The 19,166-nt window shown below is 34.5% G+C and overlaps 1 protein-coding gene across 1 annotated transcript; it reads right to left on the bottom strand.

Moving 5' to 3' along the window:
* Positions 1-364: 364 nt before the first annotated feature.
* On the bottom strand, positions 365-18,771 carry LOC110700486 (transportin MOS14-like). The gene is made up of 27 exons (XM_021878033.1): positions 18,327-18,771; positions 15,739-15,816; positions 15,535-15,597; positions 14,345-14,392; positions 14,095-14,241; positions 12,825-12,956; positions 11,969-12,009; positions 11,766-11,857; positions 11,392-11,519; positions 9,483-9,558; positions 8,987-9,107; positions 8,789-8,888; positions 8,332-8,413; positions 7,854-7,936; positions 6,288-6,407; positions 5,732-5,783; positions 4,917-5,072; positions 4,415-4,541; positions 4,258-4,339; positions 4,073-4,161; positions 3,916-3,990; positions 3,739-3,793; positions 2,858-2,977; positions 2,687-2,779; positions 2,462-2,607; positions 1,084-1,261; positions 365-932 (listed from the first exon to the last, which is right to left on the bottom strand). Exons 1-27 carry the CDS (start codon positions 18,456-18,458, stop codon positions 651-653), a joined length of 2,898 nt encoding a protein of 965 aa, XP_021733725.1. The 5' UTR covers positions 18,459-18,771; the 3' UTR covers positions 365-650.
* Between the last annotated feature and the right edge of the window lie 395 nt (positions 18,772-19,166).

The following is a 19,166-nucleotide window of genomic DNA, read 5'->3' on the forward strand; positions in this document are numbered from 1 at the left end:
CTTAAGGTTCAGGTTAATTCTTGGCATGTTAGGCCATATCCAATCATGTTGCCCCAAGGTTTAATGTTTTATCATAGTAAGTTAATCAAATACTGCTTATCTTAAAAATCCAGTTTAGTTTGAGAAAAGTTGAATCAAGTCAAGTGATTTTGGGTAGAGCTCATATTTTAAGTCAACTAATTGAGCACAAATCAACTTTTCCCACTCTACAAATATCAACGAAATAATATATAAAATCTAGAAAGGACAAGGCAGATTAGTAAAACAAACAAGATTTACTCCGTATATGATACGAGTAAATTGCACTATCAAGAGAGAAATTTCTCTTTTGGTAATTTGTATATGCAAATTGCGAACCACAAAATGCTGACAACAGATAAACCACACTGAGGTATTTCATTGGCACTTTTCATAGTAAAGTAATAGATACAAAAAAGAAAAAACAAAACCTTCATCTCACCTCTTTCCCCCAAACCACAAGCTCTAAACATTGTGGGCTACTTTGTATATATAACATGAATCAATAAAAATGAACAATAGATACAAAATGGAGCATATAAACCTGCTCTACATGGGCCTCCTGAAAACAGCCCCTCAATTTGTGTAACTCTATCAGCAATAAGCTGTGCAAATCTTAATATTGGAACATTTTACTGTACTCTCTGAATCATATTTAATTCTAAGGGTTTCAAAGCATCTTGAACAATATCTTGGACTGTCCGATTGCGCCGGCAAACATCTGAGAGTTCCTCAATTGGAGCCATGATAGCATTAGTATTAGCCCCAGACGCTGCATCAGACAATGCTTGCAGGAATCTTGAGCTCTCAACTTCTGTCACTGCTGTTTTTGGAATCAATGAAACACTTTCCTTGACCCATTCCAAAGCTTTTACTTGATAAACACGAACAAGTGCCAGAAGTGTATAGGTTACCTGAAATATATAAGGGTGAATTGTTTATTGAATTCACAATTTACTAATTCTTAGGTCCAATCCCAACGTTCTACTCCCAAATAGGGAATTATCGATTTGATGTGCTAAGGAATAATTATTGTACTTTTTGTCTCGTTTAGATGCAACTTACTGTATCAAAGCGGTTATTTGGGAGAGCTCCTGTCAAGGATGCTATCAAAATTCTGGCTATAGTTGCTCCTCTGGGAATGATCACACTATCCCTTATGGGCTGATATTGCAAACCCTCCCGTGAATTAGTGAGATCAAAGACATCAGATAAGAATGACAATATGGAATTTGAGGCCTCCCTGCAAGGGCACACAGATACAACATAATTCGTAAGTATCAAAAGATCACAGGAAAAATGTTTTCCATTGAGAACATTATTATACCAACAAAAGTAATTCTTATACCAGTAAAAAACATGATAAATCCTTCCTTTCTTACCATGGTGTTGTAGGGGGTGGGATTTAACAACTAAACAGTCTAAACCTTCCTTTCTTACCTCTAATTTTCACGACGTACCAGAGTTGGTATTGATTTTCCACCTGTCAACCATAGTTTAGAAGAAACTTTCCCCAACCAATTTGCACTTTGATACGTTATAACCATTTTACATTCTGTTATCTAGGCCAGGCAAAACCAGAACTGACCATAACAAACCATTCTGACCCGAAAGCTGGTTACACCAACAATTGTTTCAAACCCAATAAAACCTTATCTAAATGTAACTAACCCAAAGCCAAAAGTCCAAGTATATTTAACTTAAATTGGCCTGAAGTTTAGATCACTCAAAATGTTATATTAATATATCAAACAAAAAATAAAAATTCTATTACAAACATATATTTGTCTTAAATCTTAACTTAGTTTTCTCTTGCCTTCCGTTCATCCAAAAGCTATATTCAGACCACCATATTTGCTCAAACAACAAATAAAAATGAAAAAAAATAATAATAATAAAAAATATCCTTGAATCTTTAGGTTTTTCCATCTCGCATGCACCAACAATATTCCAATATAAGTTTGTCAATATTACCTGAGTTATCCAACCAGATATGGGCAGAAATTCTAACTAGCCTAACTTAGCTTACCTGATACCCAATGAAACCAAATTTAATTCAACCATAGAGTCTTCAGTCAAGACAACTAAGTAGCTAATGTGCCTTGCAACAGACCAAATTATGATAATTTTTGATAGAGCTCTTTCTTATTCTCTACTGGTCATGGAACTTAAGCTCATGATATTGGTAAGACAAAATAAGTGTTTATGAAGTGGAACTAGAAATTTATGCCCGTATGACCAATAACATCACACATATTCCAGAATAGACAAGAGGTGACATTAAGCCTTTGAAAGGTGAGCAGTCTCGTAGAATCTCATCTTTCCCTTATTTAGACTAGAAACTTTCAGCTCAAAGTCTTGATCTGACAGGTTAATTTAGTGAGTAAATAGAAACAATATTTTATTTGAGAATAGATCATTAAACATAAAAGGCATATATTACCTGTGTTGGACTGTAATCCCAATCATAGCACAGTCTATTAGTGAGGGAAACACCGGTGACGGGATGAATATTTGAGGACAATATCGGATGCACCTTGACGCCAATAGAAAACAATCATCTGCTATATCTGGTCTGGTGGTGAAATCCTGATAATAAAAGCTCAATATGATTAACTGCCAACACGCTCATCACATAAATACAGAAGATCCAGGCTGCAGAACATACTCTAATCGTGGCAAGAAGGCAGGCTGTTCTTCTAAAGAGGGCTTCAACTAAGTTTCTCAGATAGTCCGAACAAGATGGGTCCGACCCAAAGATCTGCCACATAGCATTTAGAAGGCAAGCTAAGATGGAGAATTCACAGCTGCTCCAAATTCAAGAAAGGGATAAGTTTACCTTTATGACTTCACTAGAAAGATATAGAAAGCACGGTTGGAGGTGGTGCTGATAGAGTCCCTGAATCTCCTCTAGCATGGCGCCAATTGTGAGGCCCATGTATCTTCCAGAAGTTCTTACCTTTCAAAATGGAAAAATGAAATTGAGTCAATAAAAAATGAAGCATTAAAGAGTATCTCCCTAAATACTTCGGAATAAGTACACAAGCATATCGTACTCCTCAATACCATACAATAATTCTCGAACAACATGAAGAAAGATTACATTCACATTAGACAGTGTAAAGGCTCCCTTCTGCTTAACTATTACTACCTCCATTTTTTTTGTTCGACTCACTTACGTAAATGCATAGTTTAAGAAAACTTTAAGAATGATGAGTGTGTGTAAGAAAAAGTAGGAGAGGAGGTGTAAGATAAAGTAGAAGAGAGAATGTAAAAAGGACGGTAAGTGTAAGATAAGTAAGACTGTAAAAAAGAAAATGTAAAGGAGTAAATTTTGTGGGGTACGAGGTATATGATGGTAAAGCTAATACACCAAAAAAGTGATAAAGTAACCTATACCAAGAAATGTAAAAAATAATTCATCACCACCACTGTGAGGAGTACAAGGCTAGTAGAATGTCAGACGTGGCTATAATAGGAACTTTGTGCATCTGAACCAAAAAAAAACCCGTTACACTACTTGTTTCATTTTATCACTTAACCACAGTCCAAAATCTAACCTTACGGCCTCATGACTTCTTGACAACAATTAAGAAAGAAATGAGAGGAAATTTTTTTTGAACATGATTAAGAAACAAAACATTAGGGAGATTTTCTGATCTCTACATTCTTTATTTTGTTAATATTAATTATGAAACAGTTATATTCAGAAGAACTTACAGCATATTTGCATGCCTTACAGAGAGCTTCCATGGTCCGCATGTCCCATGCACGTCTGGTCAAAACAAATATGAATTAGGGCACATTGTACTAAGGAAACCAAATACCAACACACCCTCTATTCAAAAAAAATAATAATAATACCAACACACCCAAAAATGCGTTTCCCATACTTACACATCAAATATGGCCTTAAAAATTGGCCAGAGCCTCTGAATTGCATCTGCTACAGCTTCAGGGTGACTAACATATCTAAAACAATTTATTCACAGTATAAGAACCAGATTTAGGGTCTAAAAATCTACATAGACAACTAGAAGCATATCCATTTTACCTAAAAATATATGCCAATCTATCTATATGAACAGTAAGTTCACGGGCACTTTTCTGTCCCAGGCTAACTGGACCTTGATTAATCATTTCCTGATTGTTAAGAATAAAAAATATGGCCTTATACATTAGATAGACGATGAGCAGCAAAAGATTTTATATGAAGTTACTAATATTGTAAAACCAAACCTGAAGAGGAGTAACAACAGGTAGGCATAATGCTTCCAGGGCTTTCTTTGCATGATCTGGAGGAAGTTCTGTAATTACCATGCTGCAATAATATAAAAACTGTCAGTCTCATACAGAATAACACTTCAACAACAGTTTCTAACAATAGAAATAATACCTTAATGCTTCAACCAAATGAAGAGAGTCTTCAGCAGACACTCTGAAGTTTCCACCTTCTGCATATACAGCACTTTGGTAGATATGGAAGAGGCCATCTAAAGATCCACAGAGCTTTTTCCGACAATCTACACACATAAATTTTTATCAAACAGAGAATCAGAATCCATGGAATACAAGTAAACATTAATGCAGATATCATCCGTTAAGCAGATCAAAAATTGCTACGCCAAAATAACTAACTCTCAATATTAAGAGGAGAAAGGTACATTGTTACCAACAAGCTTATTTCTGTTACTCCATTAGGTAAATCAGCAGCAAATAGGAAATTATGATCCAAATTTCCTAGGTAGGAGTCTTTACTGACAGCAAAATTATCTTTCATGCTACATTTTTAATTGATAGACGGAACATTAAATAAAATAAAATATAAAATTAAAAAAAGAGAGAGAGAGAGAAGGGGGGGGGGGGAGGGCTAAATCTACACAAGACACGGAGCATACCGTCACATATGTGTCTAAATGCCAATGCAGCTGCTGCTGCGGTATCTTCAGATGTGCTCATGCCCCTCATAAGAATTTCCACCAGCGAAGGAAGAATTGAAAGTCCATTTGATGAAGCATCAAGCCATTTAGAATATGCTCCGATTGTCAAGCACACTGAAAACAAGGCAATCACAATGATTACAGCTATTCACAAGCATATCATATTCCAGCATGTTTAGTTTGAACATATAAACTTCATCCTCATAACTCTTATCAGACTAGTGATTGATACAACTATCAATATCGACAAAGAGAGCAATATTAAAATTTTCACAAAAAATTGTCTCAAACAACTCCTACCACATCGGAACTAAACAAAAACTAAGCAGAGGAATGAATAGTTGGAGAATTACAACTTCATTTGGACCATGAAGCCACCAAGCCTAACATGGCAGCTACCAGAAAAAAATTATGTCACTCCCTCGGGCACTTTAAAACAAAAAAAAAGATAACCAAACACCATAAGAATGAAGTAATTGCATTGTACATATGTGTTATACAATACTGCAATAACAGAACAATAAAAGGTTAAATAAACAAACCATGCACAATACTAACTACTAAGCATATAAATGGGTTGCAAAGCTCTCCCAACTGACCTATTTATTCCTTAAATGGACAATCAACTCACCTAATCCCCCACTTCCAGGAAATAAATATATTAATTAAAAAAAAAACACCATGAAAAAGATACGGAATAATGACATTAATCAATTTCCAGGTAAAAGACGTGAGATGGGTAGTATCAATCATGTTAAAGTAGAATAATTTACCAGTCTGAAGTAGTTGAGGGTGTTGGGGAAGCTTTGGAAGCAAAGACATAACCTGCAAGTTTTTCATTTCTCTGTCAGCAGATAGCATTAAATAATTAAAAATTTAATAGCTTAAAAGTCTGGTTCATGAGCACCTCAAGAAGTTTTAAAAGACTCAGGATTGTATTAAACATAATTGTTTTCATGAATATGTTTAGTTCCTTATAGAATTAATATCAAATCCCCAAGCTTACCTCATCCTGCATTCCTACCTCCACATCAAGTTAGAAAATACCAAGTAAAGAATAAAGAAAGTAATGTTAAATTTCCTTAAAAAAAATAATCAAATGCAAAACAAGCAGTGCATATTATTGATCGTGATGTAGATGTTGATGATTTTTTGGAAGCAATTCAATGCGGGATTAATTTAAAGTGATCAATATGACAACAAGAACAATTAGTTTAGCATATTATTCAAGTGAAAAAAAATTTTGACATAAAATTTATCAAACTTGAAAAACCCAAACTGAAACATCAGATTCATGTCCAAATATAAAAGCTGGGGAAGTATTTGAACCTGAGGCATCACTTCTGCTTCCACACTTGGAACATAATCCGCTACAGCCCGTATGCAGTATAAAGCAGCCTCAGCTGGACGCCATTCGCTACTTTGATCATTTATACAGCTGGTTGCAGCCTGAGATATCGATATCACAAAAGGTAATGATTTTTCATCCATGAACATAATATGCTTCAATATGTGCCAATCCATTCAATGATTACACATCATGGATTCTAATTGAAACAAATTTAAATAGTATCACTGTCAGCAACAGGAAAGGATCCAATCATTGCAGGGTCCAGGAATGTGAACAACAATTGTGTCTCATTCAAAAACAAACCACAAAGATATCATTTCCCCCCAAAAAAAAAAACTAAAAATTGAGGGTACCTATTTAATATTAAAAATTAAAAACCCGTATAACAAGATTAAAAAGAAAATACAGCTTAGTTTGCAGTTTGTGGTGGTATGTATTTTATTTTTTTTTGCCCTGGGTGGTTTAACCTTTTATGGTTATGTTATAGACTATGATTGCTGCTATTAATTTTGTAAACTGATTGTAAAATTAATACGAAAGCTTGAGTCTTTTTGATTGAGACTAGTAAAAGGGTTACAAAGATAAATATAGCTTTAGGCTTTAACTCCCGGTGGTAACTTGAGGCTACTAAGGTCTCATTCAAAATGTCACTCAAATTTCTGGATACCTTACTACTGCTGCTACCTACCCTTATATACTTAAGCAACTTCAATACCCTAGCATTAATTAGAATTTGTCCTATTAAGGTTGTTACAAAAAGAGAATCAGTTTGCACTCCCTTTGCAGTCTTCAGTGAGCACCCCTCCATAATGGAGTATTAATTAATTTTGTCTGCTTCCTCCTAGTTGTCCTTGCTGTCCCTGCCACCTGTGATTGTTGCTGGTTGTTTCTGATCCCAGTCTATTACATATTATAGTAATAAAAATGTTGGTTGGCAGACACAAAATAAGTACGGAAGGCAAAGAATGATTGGGATTTGCATATGCAATAGTAGAGCTAGCAATTCCTGACCCAACCTGTCCAAAACTCGACCCCAACCTCAAGTTATTGGAGAAACCTGAACAACTAGAATTGACCTACTAACCACATTTTGTACTAATAGTCTAATACTAAGCTTTAAACTACTTTTGACAGTTTTTAAGCATAGCTATAAACCAACGCAAACCCATTGACCAAAGTTGCAGTGGAATATGACAGTGAACTAGCAAAGGCATTGTGGAAAATAATTAGGTCATGCAGTGGAATATGACAAACAACCATTCTACTAGCTCATTATATGAACAATCTCCATCAAAATTGGAGTCAAATGCTTCTGATCAAGATGCCACCATTTTTCCATGATCCACAATATTCCACATGAAAAATTAATAAAAGGGTATAACTAAACATGCTACAAGAACAATCAAGGTCATCTTGAACTTCCAAGACATACAAAGAATCACACAGTACTAGGAAAGCAATTATATAAATGCTGGCATGATATAACAGAACTAAGACATCAACAGAATAAGAAAACAGTAACAGAAAAGACAGTGATATCACACCTGAACAAGTTTCATGTAAAGAATTTTCAACACTGTATCACCACCCAGAACCAAAGCTGCATCAACGAGAACATCTGCAACAGCTGGCAGCATCAAGAAAAGAGGTCAATTCCAGTAGAAGTACAACCAGGCAGTAAATGGGACGGAATGCAGGAATTGGTGGTGAATCAAGTTTGTTCCATTCTTTATAACTATCAGGCTGGCGAGACACAAGCCACAACCACCAAAAATCTTGCCTTGCCTTAGAAAAAGAAGTTTAATATTAAATCTAATAGCAAGACCATTATAAGTAATACTCTAAGTCATAACGATCAAAGTCATCAAACTACATATGAGGATAAGAGAAAAATTACATAATGTTGCATCAACAAAGTTTGTGACAGATTGGCATTATGCTGAGGATATTTAAGCAGAACACCGACATTAAGTTTCTATTTAAATAAAATACAGCAAGAAAAATATTAGTTTTTGGTATTACCATATCTTGTTTGCTTAAAATCCTTCAGGTCCTCCCTTGAAAGCTCCATATAGTCATCAGGGTATTGAACCCGAGAACTAACCTGACAGCAGAACCATAAATTGATATAAACCATTGCCAAAAAGTGGACAAGCAAAGAACGAAAACATTATTGCTTCATCTAAAGCCCAACAATCTTCAACCAAACACACATGGATGCACAAATCTAACAAACATGTGGCTACAGCACATGACACGTTTACATAACAATCAATATCAAAATCACCTTGCTCAACAAAATTAGCTAGCCAGGTGAAGTAAAGTATTTTGAAAATCAATCAAAACATCACTTGTTAGTTTAAGGTATGGATATAACAAACTTGTTAGTTTAAGGTATGGATGTAACAAAGCAATCCAAGACATTCATATAAGTGCTCACAACACTTTCACAAATCTTATGCATCACACCAAAACTCACCAAGGACACCAGAGAATCATATGATGCACGAAAAATTAGCAATCTCCTGTTTCTCTCTGCCTCAATGGATGCTTCATTACCCAAAGACAGATATAGGTCCCTGGCATATACAGAAATATATAAAGATGAGCTCCTCTCAAATACAAATCTAAAGAAAAAGAACACTAATAAAGTATATAAATAACACAAGAGATCCACCTTTCAATCAAGTAAACCTGTAGATTGTGCCAGAAATTAAATGTCATTGAAGCAATATCAAACTCTGAGTGTGAAGCAACTTCAAGCAATGCTTGCACTATCATCATAGACTCATCCGAACCTAAAAAGGTAATTCAGCGATAGTTAGGTTTTAGAAAATAAAACAGAACACCTGCACAGAATAATGAATTGGTGTCACAAAGATGGTTTGTACTTCCAAAACATTAATCGGCACACAAGATTTGCACCTTAGCCCCTAATATGGCCTCTATTCCATCTAATCAAGCAAAGCAATAATTAAAGTCTCCACCTCACTTCACCCACCCACACCAAAAAAATAGAAAAAAAATTCAGGAATAAATAAGATAATGGAAAAACCGAAAAAGCAATGTTGGTAAAAAGAAAAAGAGAAACATGGTATCAAAATATTCTTTTTGAAGACAGACAATAGCTTAGTATACAATAGACTAAATGTGAACAAGAGCTGAATGCCTACCAGTTGCGATCAGTTGAACATAAGCATCACCCATGTCAGCAAATAAACGGCCAATGGCTTTTGCATCTTCTTCATCCTGTATACAAATAATGTTTGCAATAGTATGAGCAACAATCAATCATTATACGAAAATCAAACAGACTTCCGCCGACAGTATATAACCTATGTTACTTGGACTCTTTCATTTACCTCACGTGTCCATGTCGACGCGACTCGTGTCGGACACCGACACTGACACTTGGACACTTCATTTTTAACTAAAAACAAAACCTTTTTTCAAGAAAATGGGCGAGTCCGATACTTGGGACACCCGTGTCTAATTTGACACTTCATCCGAGTCCAAGTAACATAGTATATAACCAAATGGGGGAAAATCCTACGTTCCTGCATTAAGTTGAGCATCATTTGACATAAAGGTGGAAATTAAGTGTCCAATCTATACAAACAGAAAATCAGAAAACAGACAGCCATGAAGAACCAAAAGGTACAGCAATACACAGTTCTAAAAATATGGTCAACAATTCAGACCTTAGAAACTTTGACACAATCCTTATTTAATGACGACAACCTACACTTATTTACATCCAACTAAAGTATTCAAGTCAGATTTTAGACAATCAAAATGAGTATGATACTAAGACACTTCAAATTAGCCAAAGCCAGGAAAAAGCTTAAAACCGCATACTTTCATATTTCACGCACACGAGTGTGCACACACACACACACACATAACAAATGCAAGAATCTGTTTTGCTTTGCGGGTCATAATGTCAGACTCTTAGATCCACACCACGGTGTGACCTTACGAACATCATAGTGTGATGACCATATTTACAATGACCAATAACATGATAAACATTCCTTCTACAAAAATGATTCCATGACCTTTACCCAGAAATCCAGAAAGATTATAAACAAGAAATTTCTTCATAAAAGAAGGGAAATGAACTCCTCTTCCCTTTGTGAAGACATTTGACAACTACAGCTGATACCACTATATTAGTATCTGACTACAATCTTAAGTACCTAGTAAAGAACCTGGCTTAACAAGGTTTGGGGAAGTTCATATATTCACAGCCTAGTCTCAGGCCACCAATGCCGAAGAGGCAGAGAGTCACAATACAACTACTGAGGATAAGAATAGACTTTAAGAAGACCATTTCCTCAAACTGAAAAGGCTGGATTATCATTATGATATGGAGATGCACTAAGAGTTACCATGTTATTTATGCAATGAATGAGATCTTAATACTTTAATAGTACCAAACAAGAAAAAATATATATATTGTCCAATGTGTGAGAGATTAGTATCTCTAGGTGCATCAGCTTTTACAACAAACATCAAGGTTCAATGTTAACCGCTTGCTGTGACAAGATTGGAAATGGCACCTCATGTAACAGTGTCAAACAACAGCAACTTGACATTTCTTCAGGTTTTGCGTATGTTTGTAACCATGCTCTTCTGATCAACAAAGCACACAAGTTCTATGAGGTGCCATATTCAGTTTCTCACAGCAACTTGTGGCATCAGAGAATCAAGGGAATTCACCAAGTATAGATGTACCCTGTCAAAAATGCAAAATGTATTCACACTAATTTGGCTATTTTTAGCATGTATGACGTAAACCAGTACTTTATAAACATTATGTTGCTTGGCTTTCTTATAGAGGTAGATTGTTACCTCTTCTAAAGTGAAGGAGTACAAGGACAAAATAATAAAAACATGGAGTTAGAATGTAAAACCAGGGTACATGGTAAAAAATCCCACGAAAGAAAATAATTAAACACAAATGTTATGATAAATCAACGAGCAAGAGAGAGAGAGAGAGAGAGAGAGAGAGAGAGAGAGAGAGAGAGAGAGAGAGAGAGAGAGAGAGAGAGAGAGAGAGAGAGAGAGAAGGCTATGTACCTTTGATGGATCATTAAGCTGAGGCCTGAGACTCATAACTCGAGGAACAATAACTTGAATTAGTGGCATCTGGCAAGAAACATCGGAAGAATTTCCCACCGCTGAGCAATGTATTAACTCGGAAACAACTGTTGAATGACAGAAGATTATAAATAATATATAAGACAAGAAAGAGTTCAACCATGAATCAAAACAGAAATGTTCTTCAACAAGAAAATTGACAACCATGTCCAACTGCAATTAATCTTAGGAAAATATAATTCTAAGGCACATAAAATGTCCTTGCAGATCATACATTATGCACCATGATTTCTAGAATCTAGACATCACAAGCATAATTTCATTATATTCTAGCACGCCTTTGATGAAATTACCATTAACGGCTGCCTCGGATAGTATGTCAGAACACAAGCTAGACAGAGCTGTAAGAACCAAAGGATGATTTGCAAGCACAGATGGAGATATCCTGTAAGGGAAAGTAGATATGATAAGTCATAACCACCTCCCAAATAAGGAAGCAACTACACATATAGAATTAATCATGAGATGATTAGATTTGTAGACCAGAATCACACACCCACGTCTCAAGCGAAGCCATGAAGCAAATGCCTCAAGAACCTGGAATCAATTAAGACAACCAACCATATCAACAGGAGAAATCAGTGCAAAAGGGACCTAAATTAACTTGCAATATATCTCAATAGCTTTATCTACGTGTCTCAAAGTGACTTGTGTATTGAAGGGGTTCAAGAATCAGTTTTTTTCACTAGTGCTAAAATCAAGTATTATTCTTTTAAGGCCACAAAGATAGATGAAAAATCTCCCACCTAGCCACACAGATAAGTAATGCTTCCTCTTTTATTAACTTGCAACACTTCTCATTTCACACTTACCAACGCATTATTTCAATTACAAATATCTTTAATTACCAATGTGTAAAAATACGTATATTATGAAAGTATATATTGAGGCAAATCTTACAAGATCCCACACGAGTAAACTCTTAGTTAACTAAAAACCATTAACGGTAGTCAAGTAGAGTATATGAATAATGAATAATTCAGTGTTATAAAAAAAAAATTAATAACAGAGGAAGTACAATTCATGCTAAATACTATTGTCAGAAAGATTAGACAAATTTGAGCAGCTTTGAAGTTACTTTTTCATAAAAATGACACATACACATTGTTTTACTGACGAAACAACAAAACCATATTTTTTTAGAGAAGATAACGGATATGACAGCCAAGAAGAAATCTTTCTGTAAAACAGTGGTGCTGCATTTCGCATTTATTTAAATGCATATAATGAGCTAAGAACATTCAATGAACCACTATTTGGAGGATGCTCAGATGTTGAATGTGAACCAGCCAAAAGTCCCCAGGAGAAAAATATGAAATAGAGCATAATAGATGCCAGATTGAGAATTCTACCTGCTCTTTAAGTTCACTGGCATTTAGGCAAGCAGTTAATAGACTAAGGGCAACCTCCATTGCAGAAGTGAGTTCCTTCTCAAATTGGCGCCGCCTTTCAGGCCGAGCTGATATTCTGTAATTAAACACCTCCTATATCACAGAGAAAAGATATTTTCTAATCAATAATTGATGGTTTAGGAAACAACTGGTAATAAACCAATATTTGATTCAACAGTAAACCCTCTGGGTTTTTTCAAGTGCATTAAATTGGCCATTTTTTTATAAGTGCATCACTTCCCTTTATGGACATCCTCTCTTAATCACTCTCCTCACATGGTCCCACTCCTACTTTTTTTTTAAAAAAAAAAAAGTTCTCTCCTCTCACAACCCTTATTCTGTAATAAACTATTACCCCACTATTCTTTTCAATACTTTTTAATCCACAACAAACACTACTTACACAATATTTTACTCTATTCAGATCACTTTCCTAAAACTACATGTCAGTCAAATTGATGCAATTAAAAAAAACAAAAGGAGTACATATCATTATATCTCCTCCGTTCTTTTTTACTTGACCCGCTTTGACTTTTACACAATTCACCAACCTTCTTTTAATCATCTTTTGTGAATTATATGTAAGGAAAAACATATTCATGTGAGATCCTGTTAGAATCGTCTCAACAAGTATTATCATAATATATAACTTTTATAATTTTTACTTATGGAGAATTATTGTTATTAATGGTTAAATTTTTGCATTGGCAGGCATGATAAATGAAACAGGTCAAGTAAAAAAGAACGGAGGAAGTATAATTTAATAGGAAAAAAGAAAAAAATTACTTCCCAAAATCAACCAAATGGTAAATTTCTACCCCCTTTGTGTTTCAACAAATATATATATATATATATATGCAAGCGAATTGCAGGGAAAATGTCAGTAGAATATAGCACTATATGCAGTGACCAGCACATCTTACAACAAAATAAATAAAACAACCTATTTAGTTTTACTTCCTGATTTTATACTCAAATTGCAGGACCTAGCCAGTTGTACAGAGTACTCAAGAAAACCACAAATAAGCATTAGGAAACTATTCTTTTTGCAATAGGTTTAATGAAAAATAAGTCTTGATATAAACCACTAAAAATGAGTTTTGACAAGGGCCAAAAGGTCAAATGAGTTCTAATATATAAGGTAAATTGAGTGACAAGAACAAAGACAAAGTCAACAAGAAATATAATACTCTTAGCCAGAAGGAAACAATAACAGCAAGGATATGTATACCTCAGGCAGAACTTTCAGAAGCTCCAAAAAACTGGGTATGCATTCTGGGCGATTGTTCATCTCTACCTTGAGCCAATTCATAATGCCTCCATCTCCCCAATCTTCTACAGAAACATGAACAGCTAATGCAGCCACAGCAAGACTTATCTAGAATTTCAGGTAGCAGAAAATTAGTGTCACTGAATGTAGCATATACATAGGAAAAGATACCCTGTTAGGTCTGATTCCTAGAACAACTTTTCCACAATACCTGGGTTCTAACTTTTGGCGGGCCTTGCTGAAATCTATTTAACAAGCTCTGCAATATAAAATAAAAATTAAAAAAACCACCACAATATAAATCCAATTAGGCTGCATATGAAAGTATATATATATAGTCCATATTATGCAATTGATAAATTTAAGTCAGCTATTATACATAAGGTACAGTAACACAAAACAAGCTCTTGTAGCAAAGCAACAAAAAGGACAATCACAGAGTTGGACTAAACTATTAATCTCTAGGCTCTGTCAAAAGCTACAATAGAAAGACACAAGAGAAAAAGGCTAATAAATTCCGGCCAACTAGATCCTTGTTTGATATAGCACAGTTTCACAAGCTTGCGGCAGTAAAAGTTGGAAGAAAAATTTTCTAGAGTTGCATTTTTGGAAATACCTGAGGTAACCCCCAAAGGTTGCAAAATTTCCCAAAGTAATCAAACCAATTATGGAGGGCTAACATAGTTAATGTATTACTTTGTTCCACTATTATAGGCCACAGTTCCTTTTTGGGATGTCCCAAGTCCCAACCCTAAGGTTGCAAAATTTCCCAAAGTAATCAAACTAATTATGGAAGGCTAACATGTATAAGGTATTACTTACTTTGTTCCACTATTATAGGCCACGTTTCCATTTTGGGATGTCCCAAAATAATAGGCCACTTCTCATACCTACTAAATTTCATTATGAAAAATCTCATATTAGTATTTATTAAGATTTGATCTATAGTCTCATAACAAAATGTTTGTTCACAACAATTGTATAAAGTAGGAGATTAAAGCAAGCAGATGTGGCCAATTTAAGTGGGACAAAAGAAGTATATAGTTTTCGATTTTGAAAACAATTGAAAACCTCTATTGACAGTCGTCATTCTACTCTATTTTACAAATTTCAACAACATACTAGTAGAGTAAACTGCCAAGTAGCTAATTGATACTAAAATGAAATAAAATCCAAATTGTTTGCCTTGAAGTTGTCTTTTTCTCAACAATTGGTTAGAAGTTCAACTACTGTAATAGCTCATACACGTTCTAAAAAGCAACTGTCACATTAAGTTAACATCAGAGATCAACCAAAATAAACCACATCTTTCTGTGTGTGCCAAGCAAAATCATAGGCTCATACTGGTCTCATATAACCAAGGCTCCTAGAATGTGAACAAAAAAAGCATAAGTTACTTACATTTAAAGAATCCCGTAACGGGCGAAATGCTTCCAGTGGAAGCTCTTCAAAATCGCGTGTTACCTGAATTTTGAAATAAACATGATTTATTAAAGCTGGCATAAATGGTCGGTTTATGCAGTAATATATATATATATATATATATATATATATATATATATATATAGGGAGGGTAAACAAGATGCCAGATCTTAATTAACATACCTTGCTTCTTAAAGTTTGTGAACAAAATATTAGAGTTTCTAGGTTGCTACTTGTATCATGAAGCAGATTATCTGCAACCTATGAGAACAAAGCATGTCATAAGCTTCCGACATAAAAGATAGAATTATAAGAAAATCCTATCATTGAAAACAAAAAATACAGGAATCTTAGCACCCCTTTTACTTAAGTATTTAATTTTAAGAAATGATACATAGTTAGATAAATAAGAGGACGGTTGAAAACTTGAAACTAATAGTATAAGACATGTAACAAGAGATATAGATAAAAATTAGTCTTGTAATCCAGTGAAATCAAATTGCTAAGCTATATAGCTAGCAGTTAGACTAAAACACTTAAGTCAATTCGTGTTTTATGAACTTATTGAATTCATTCGCTAAAGTTTTCTCAAACCTTTATGTTTATTTCCTACACGTTTTAACCACTCCTTTAAAAACTTTTTAGAATTTTATTTTTGGTTCTCTTTTAAAACCCTCTTAATTTAACTTGGATGCTCTTCCTTTTAATCACTTTACACACCTTTTTTTAAACTCTTCCAGCTGAAAATCTTGTTATGTCCTTTGTTCTATACCAAACGATTCTTCATGGCGATTTATGTTAGCGTACCCCAAATCATTTTTAAGGCTTTGTTGTTGGGGGGGGGGGGGGAAGGGGGGTTTGGGGAGTCAGGGGGTAAAAATGACTAACCTCAACATCACATCTTATTATCTTAGAGATGTCACTTTTACCAAACTATTTAATACTTCTATATAAGCATAATAATGCATCATCATATAAATGTGGCCGTGTTTGGGGAAAAGCATAATAATGCATCATCATATAAATGTGGCCGTGTTTGGGGAAAAGCATAATAATGCATCATCATATAAATGTGGCCGTGTTTGGGGAAAAGCTGAGAGCTAATTGTGTTAGGTGATTTTAACTAGCTGATTGTGTTAACTGATTTGACTAACTTATTTTATTAGCTTATTGTAAATGACTTACCTCAACATCACATCTTATTATATCAGAGATGTCACTTTTACCAAACTATTTAATACTTCTATATAAGTATAATAATGCATCATCATATAAATTTGGTCGTGTTTGGGGAAAAACTAAAAGATGATTGTGTTAGCTGATTTTAACTAGCTCACTGTGTTAGTTGATTTTAACTAGCTCACTGTATTAGTTGATTTTAACTAGCTTATTGTGTTAGTTGATTTGACTAACTTATTTTATTAGCTTATTGTAGAAAAGTATTTGGTAAATAGCTGATTGTTTAAGCTGATTAATTATGTGAAATGACCAATAAACTAATTGTGGGTAGGTACTTCATATAGGATTTTTAATTAAATGGGGGTATAGTGTCATTGCACCATAAGAATTGAATAAGCTAATTGAAAAAGAGCTTATTTAGTGGAATAAGCTCTTTAAATAAGCCTTCCATCAAACACTTTGAATTAGCTTATTTAATAGTCAATAAGGTAATGATGGTCAAATAAGCTAATTTTGCTCAAATAATTATCAAACACAATAAAAAAAAACCTGCAAGTAGAGAACTGAAACTAAGGTGTTGTTTGGTTCACTTGGGAATTAGAACTTCCCATGAATTGTAAATTTATGGGAATTAAATTCCTACAATCAAATTCATGGGAATTTTATAAAATTGTTTGGTTAACAATGAGGGAAGTAACTTCCATGGGAATTTCCACTTACCTAGGGGGGGTTAGGTAAGTAAGTTCCTACATTTTGTGGGAACTCAAAATTCCTAGGAAGTTCCACTTCCCCATTTCACCAAATTATTGTCAACCAAACAACACACTAAAATTGCAATTCCTAGGAAGTCTCACTTCCCATATTTTTTTATGTCAAAACAAACAACCCCTAACAATAGTATCAAACAAGTAACATCATATATCGCTCAATAATATATTCTCCTAATCCCCCTGAAGTCCAGGCTATATATGAGCACTCAGACTAAATATTCAACCAAATTTCCTCTTTCTTTTATCTAAATTTTACCTTCAATTAGGGGGATTGCAGGTTACAAAATGACTAGCCTCCGCATCATATTCTAATTCCTCATACCCAAATTAACCAAATCCAAATATTATGAATTAGTATTAATATCAATAATTCCAGACATTTTCGTTTCAATTGTCGAAAAAAAGGTATGAATTTCTCTAACAACAATAACCCAAGCTAATGCAACGAAAAATCAAACTCTGGAGAGCGCACAAACTGGAATTGATGGTACATTTTACGATATACCCCGGTACGAATAGTCGAATACTCATTGTTCAATTATCTTATACAAGAACAGCCAAAAGCTAAAACCTTCAACAACAATTACCAAAAAAAAAAAAAAAACTACAACTTTTAACTACATTAACTCCATAATCCAAAAATTAGCAGCTCCATCATCACTAATTAGACCCCAACAACAGAAAAAATCAATAAATTAAACCTAATCGAACTAAACTCAATCGAAACTACAATACACAATAAAAAAAAAGCTCAAAATTTGAATTCAGAAATCAAATTAAAAAAACTGCAATAGATCGTAAAATAAACGAAAAGCAAAAAACCTGCCAAGCATCAAGAGTACGCTGAAATTCTTGAAGCCATCGATCAGCTTGCATACGAACGGCGTCGTCAGGGTGATGATAAAGAGCATTTAGGGCTTCCTTGACTGTATTCTGAAGCTCCATTCCTGCCATTTTCTCTCTCCTCAAATTCGAAGAAGAAATTGAAATTAAGGTTTTCGAATTTGGGGGTTGTAGAATTTGAAATCTGGCGATTCGATTTGGGGAATTTTTTAATTGATTTAATTTTATATTATCTATCTACTTGGAAAAATTAATTAAAGAATTGGGGGTCTTTTTGTTTTTTAGAGGAAAGAGAAAATAAAAAAAGGGGAGTTTGGGGGTGTTTGTTTTGGCGCGGCGAAGGTGTGAGAGGGTGGTCAGTGATGTGATCAAATCACTGGGAGGTGCTGGAGTGAGATGGCAATTGGCAAACAAGTTGTGCTTGTCATCTCAAAATTTGCTAAATCTTTTAGTTTGGTGTTAGAGGTGATCAAAGTTAGCTCGGTTCGATTTTGAGCGGGTGTTGGATAAAAAAAAATTAGGTCGGGTTTGGAAAATTCATTTTTATGCATATTTGATTGAGTTTTTAGGCCTGGTTCGAAAATAGCTCAAAAAGTCCGCACAGTCCAACCACTTTGGACAGGTTTGGGCACAAAAATTCCAGCCCGAAGCTTGCCTTGGCCCGTTAAGTGGATTTTTTTTAAAACTTCAGCTTAGCCCGACCCGCCCAATGATCACATCTATTTCATGTGTTTGGTTAACGATTTCCACAAAAAAAAAAAAAAAAAAAAAAAGCTTCCCGTTAGTTATTCAATGGTTTTTATGTTGATTCTAAGGTGT

This window comes from Chenopodium quinoa, unplaced genomic scaffold (assembly GCF_001683475.1).
Source record: "Chenopodium quinoa cultivar QQ74 unplaced genomic scaffold, ASM168347v1, whole genome shotgun sequence".
In the NCBI taxonomy this organism is placed as follows: domain Eukaryota; kingdom Viridiplantae; phylum Streptophyta; class Magnoliopsida; order Caryophyllales; family Amaranthaceae; genus Chenopodium; species Chenopodium quinoa.

Excerpts from the sequence above, each read along its gene's own strand:
- LOC110700486 (XM_021878033.1), bottom strand. The coding sequence starts at position 18,458 with ATGGCAGGAATGGAGCTTCAGAATACAGTCAAGGAAGCCCTAAATGCT. Across the intron at positions 11,520-11,765 it reads ATCCGAGGCAGCCGTTAATG|TTGTTTCCGAGTTAATACAT; the intron begins GTAATTTCATCA and ends GTCATTCAACAG. Across the intron at positions 2,608-2,686 it reads GCCTTCTTGCCACGATTAGA|GATTTCACCACCAGACCAGA; the intron begins GTATGTTCTGCA and ends TTTTATTATCAG.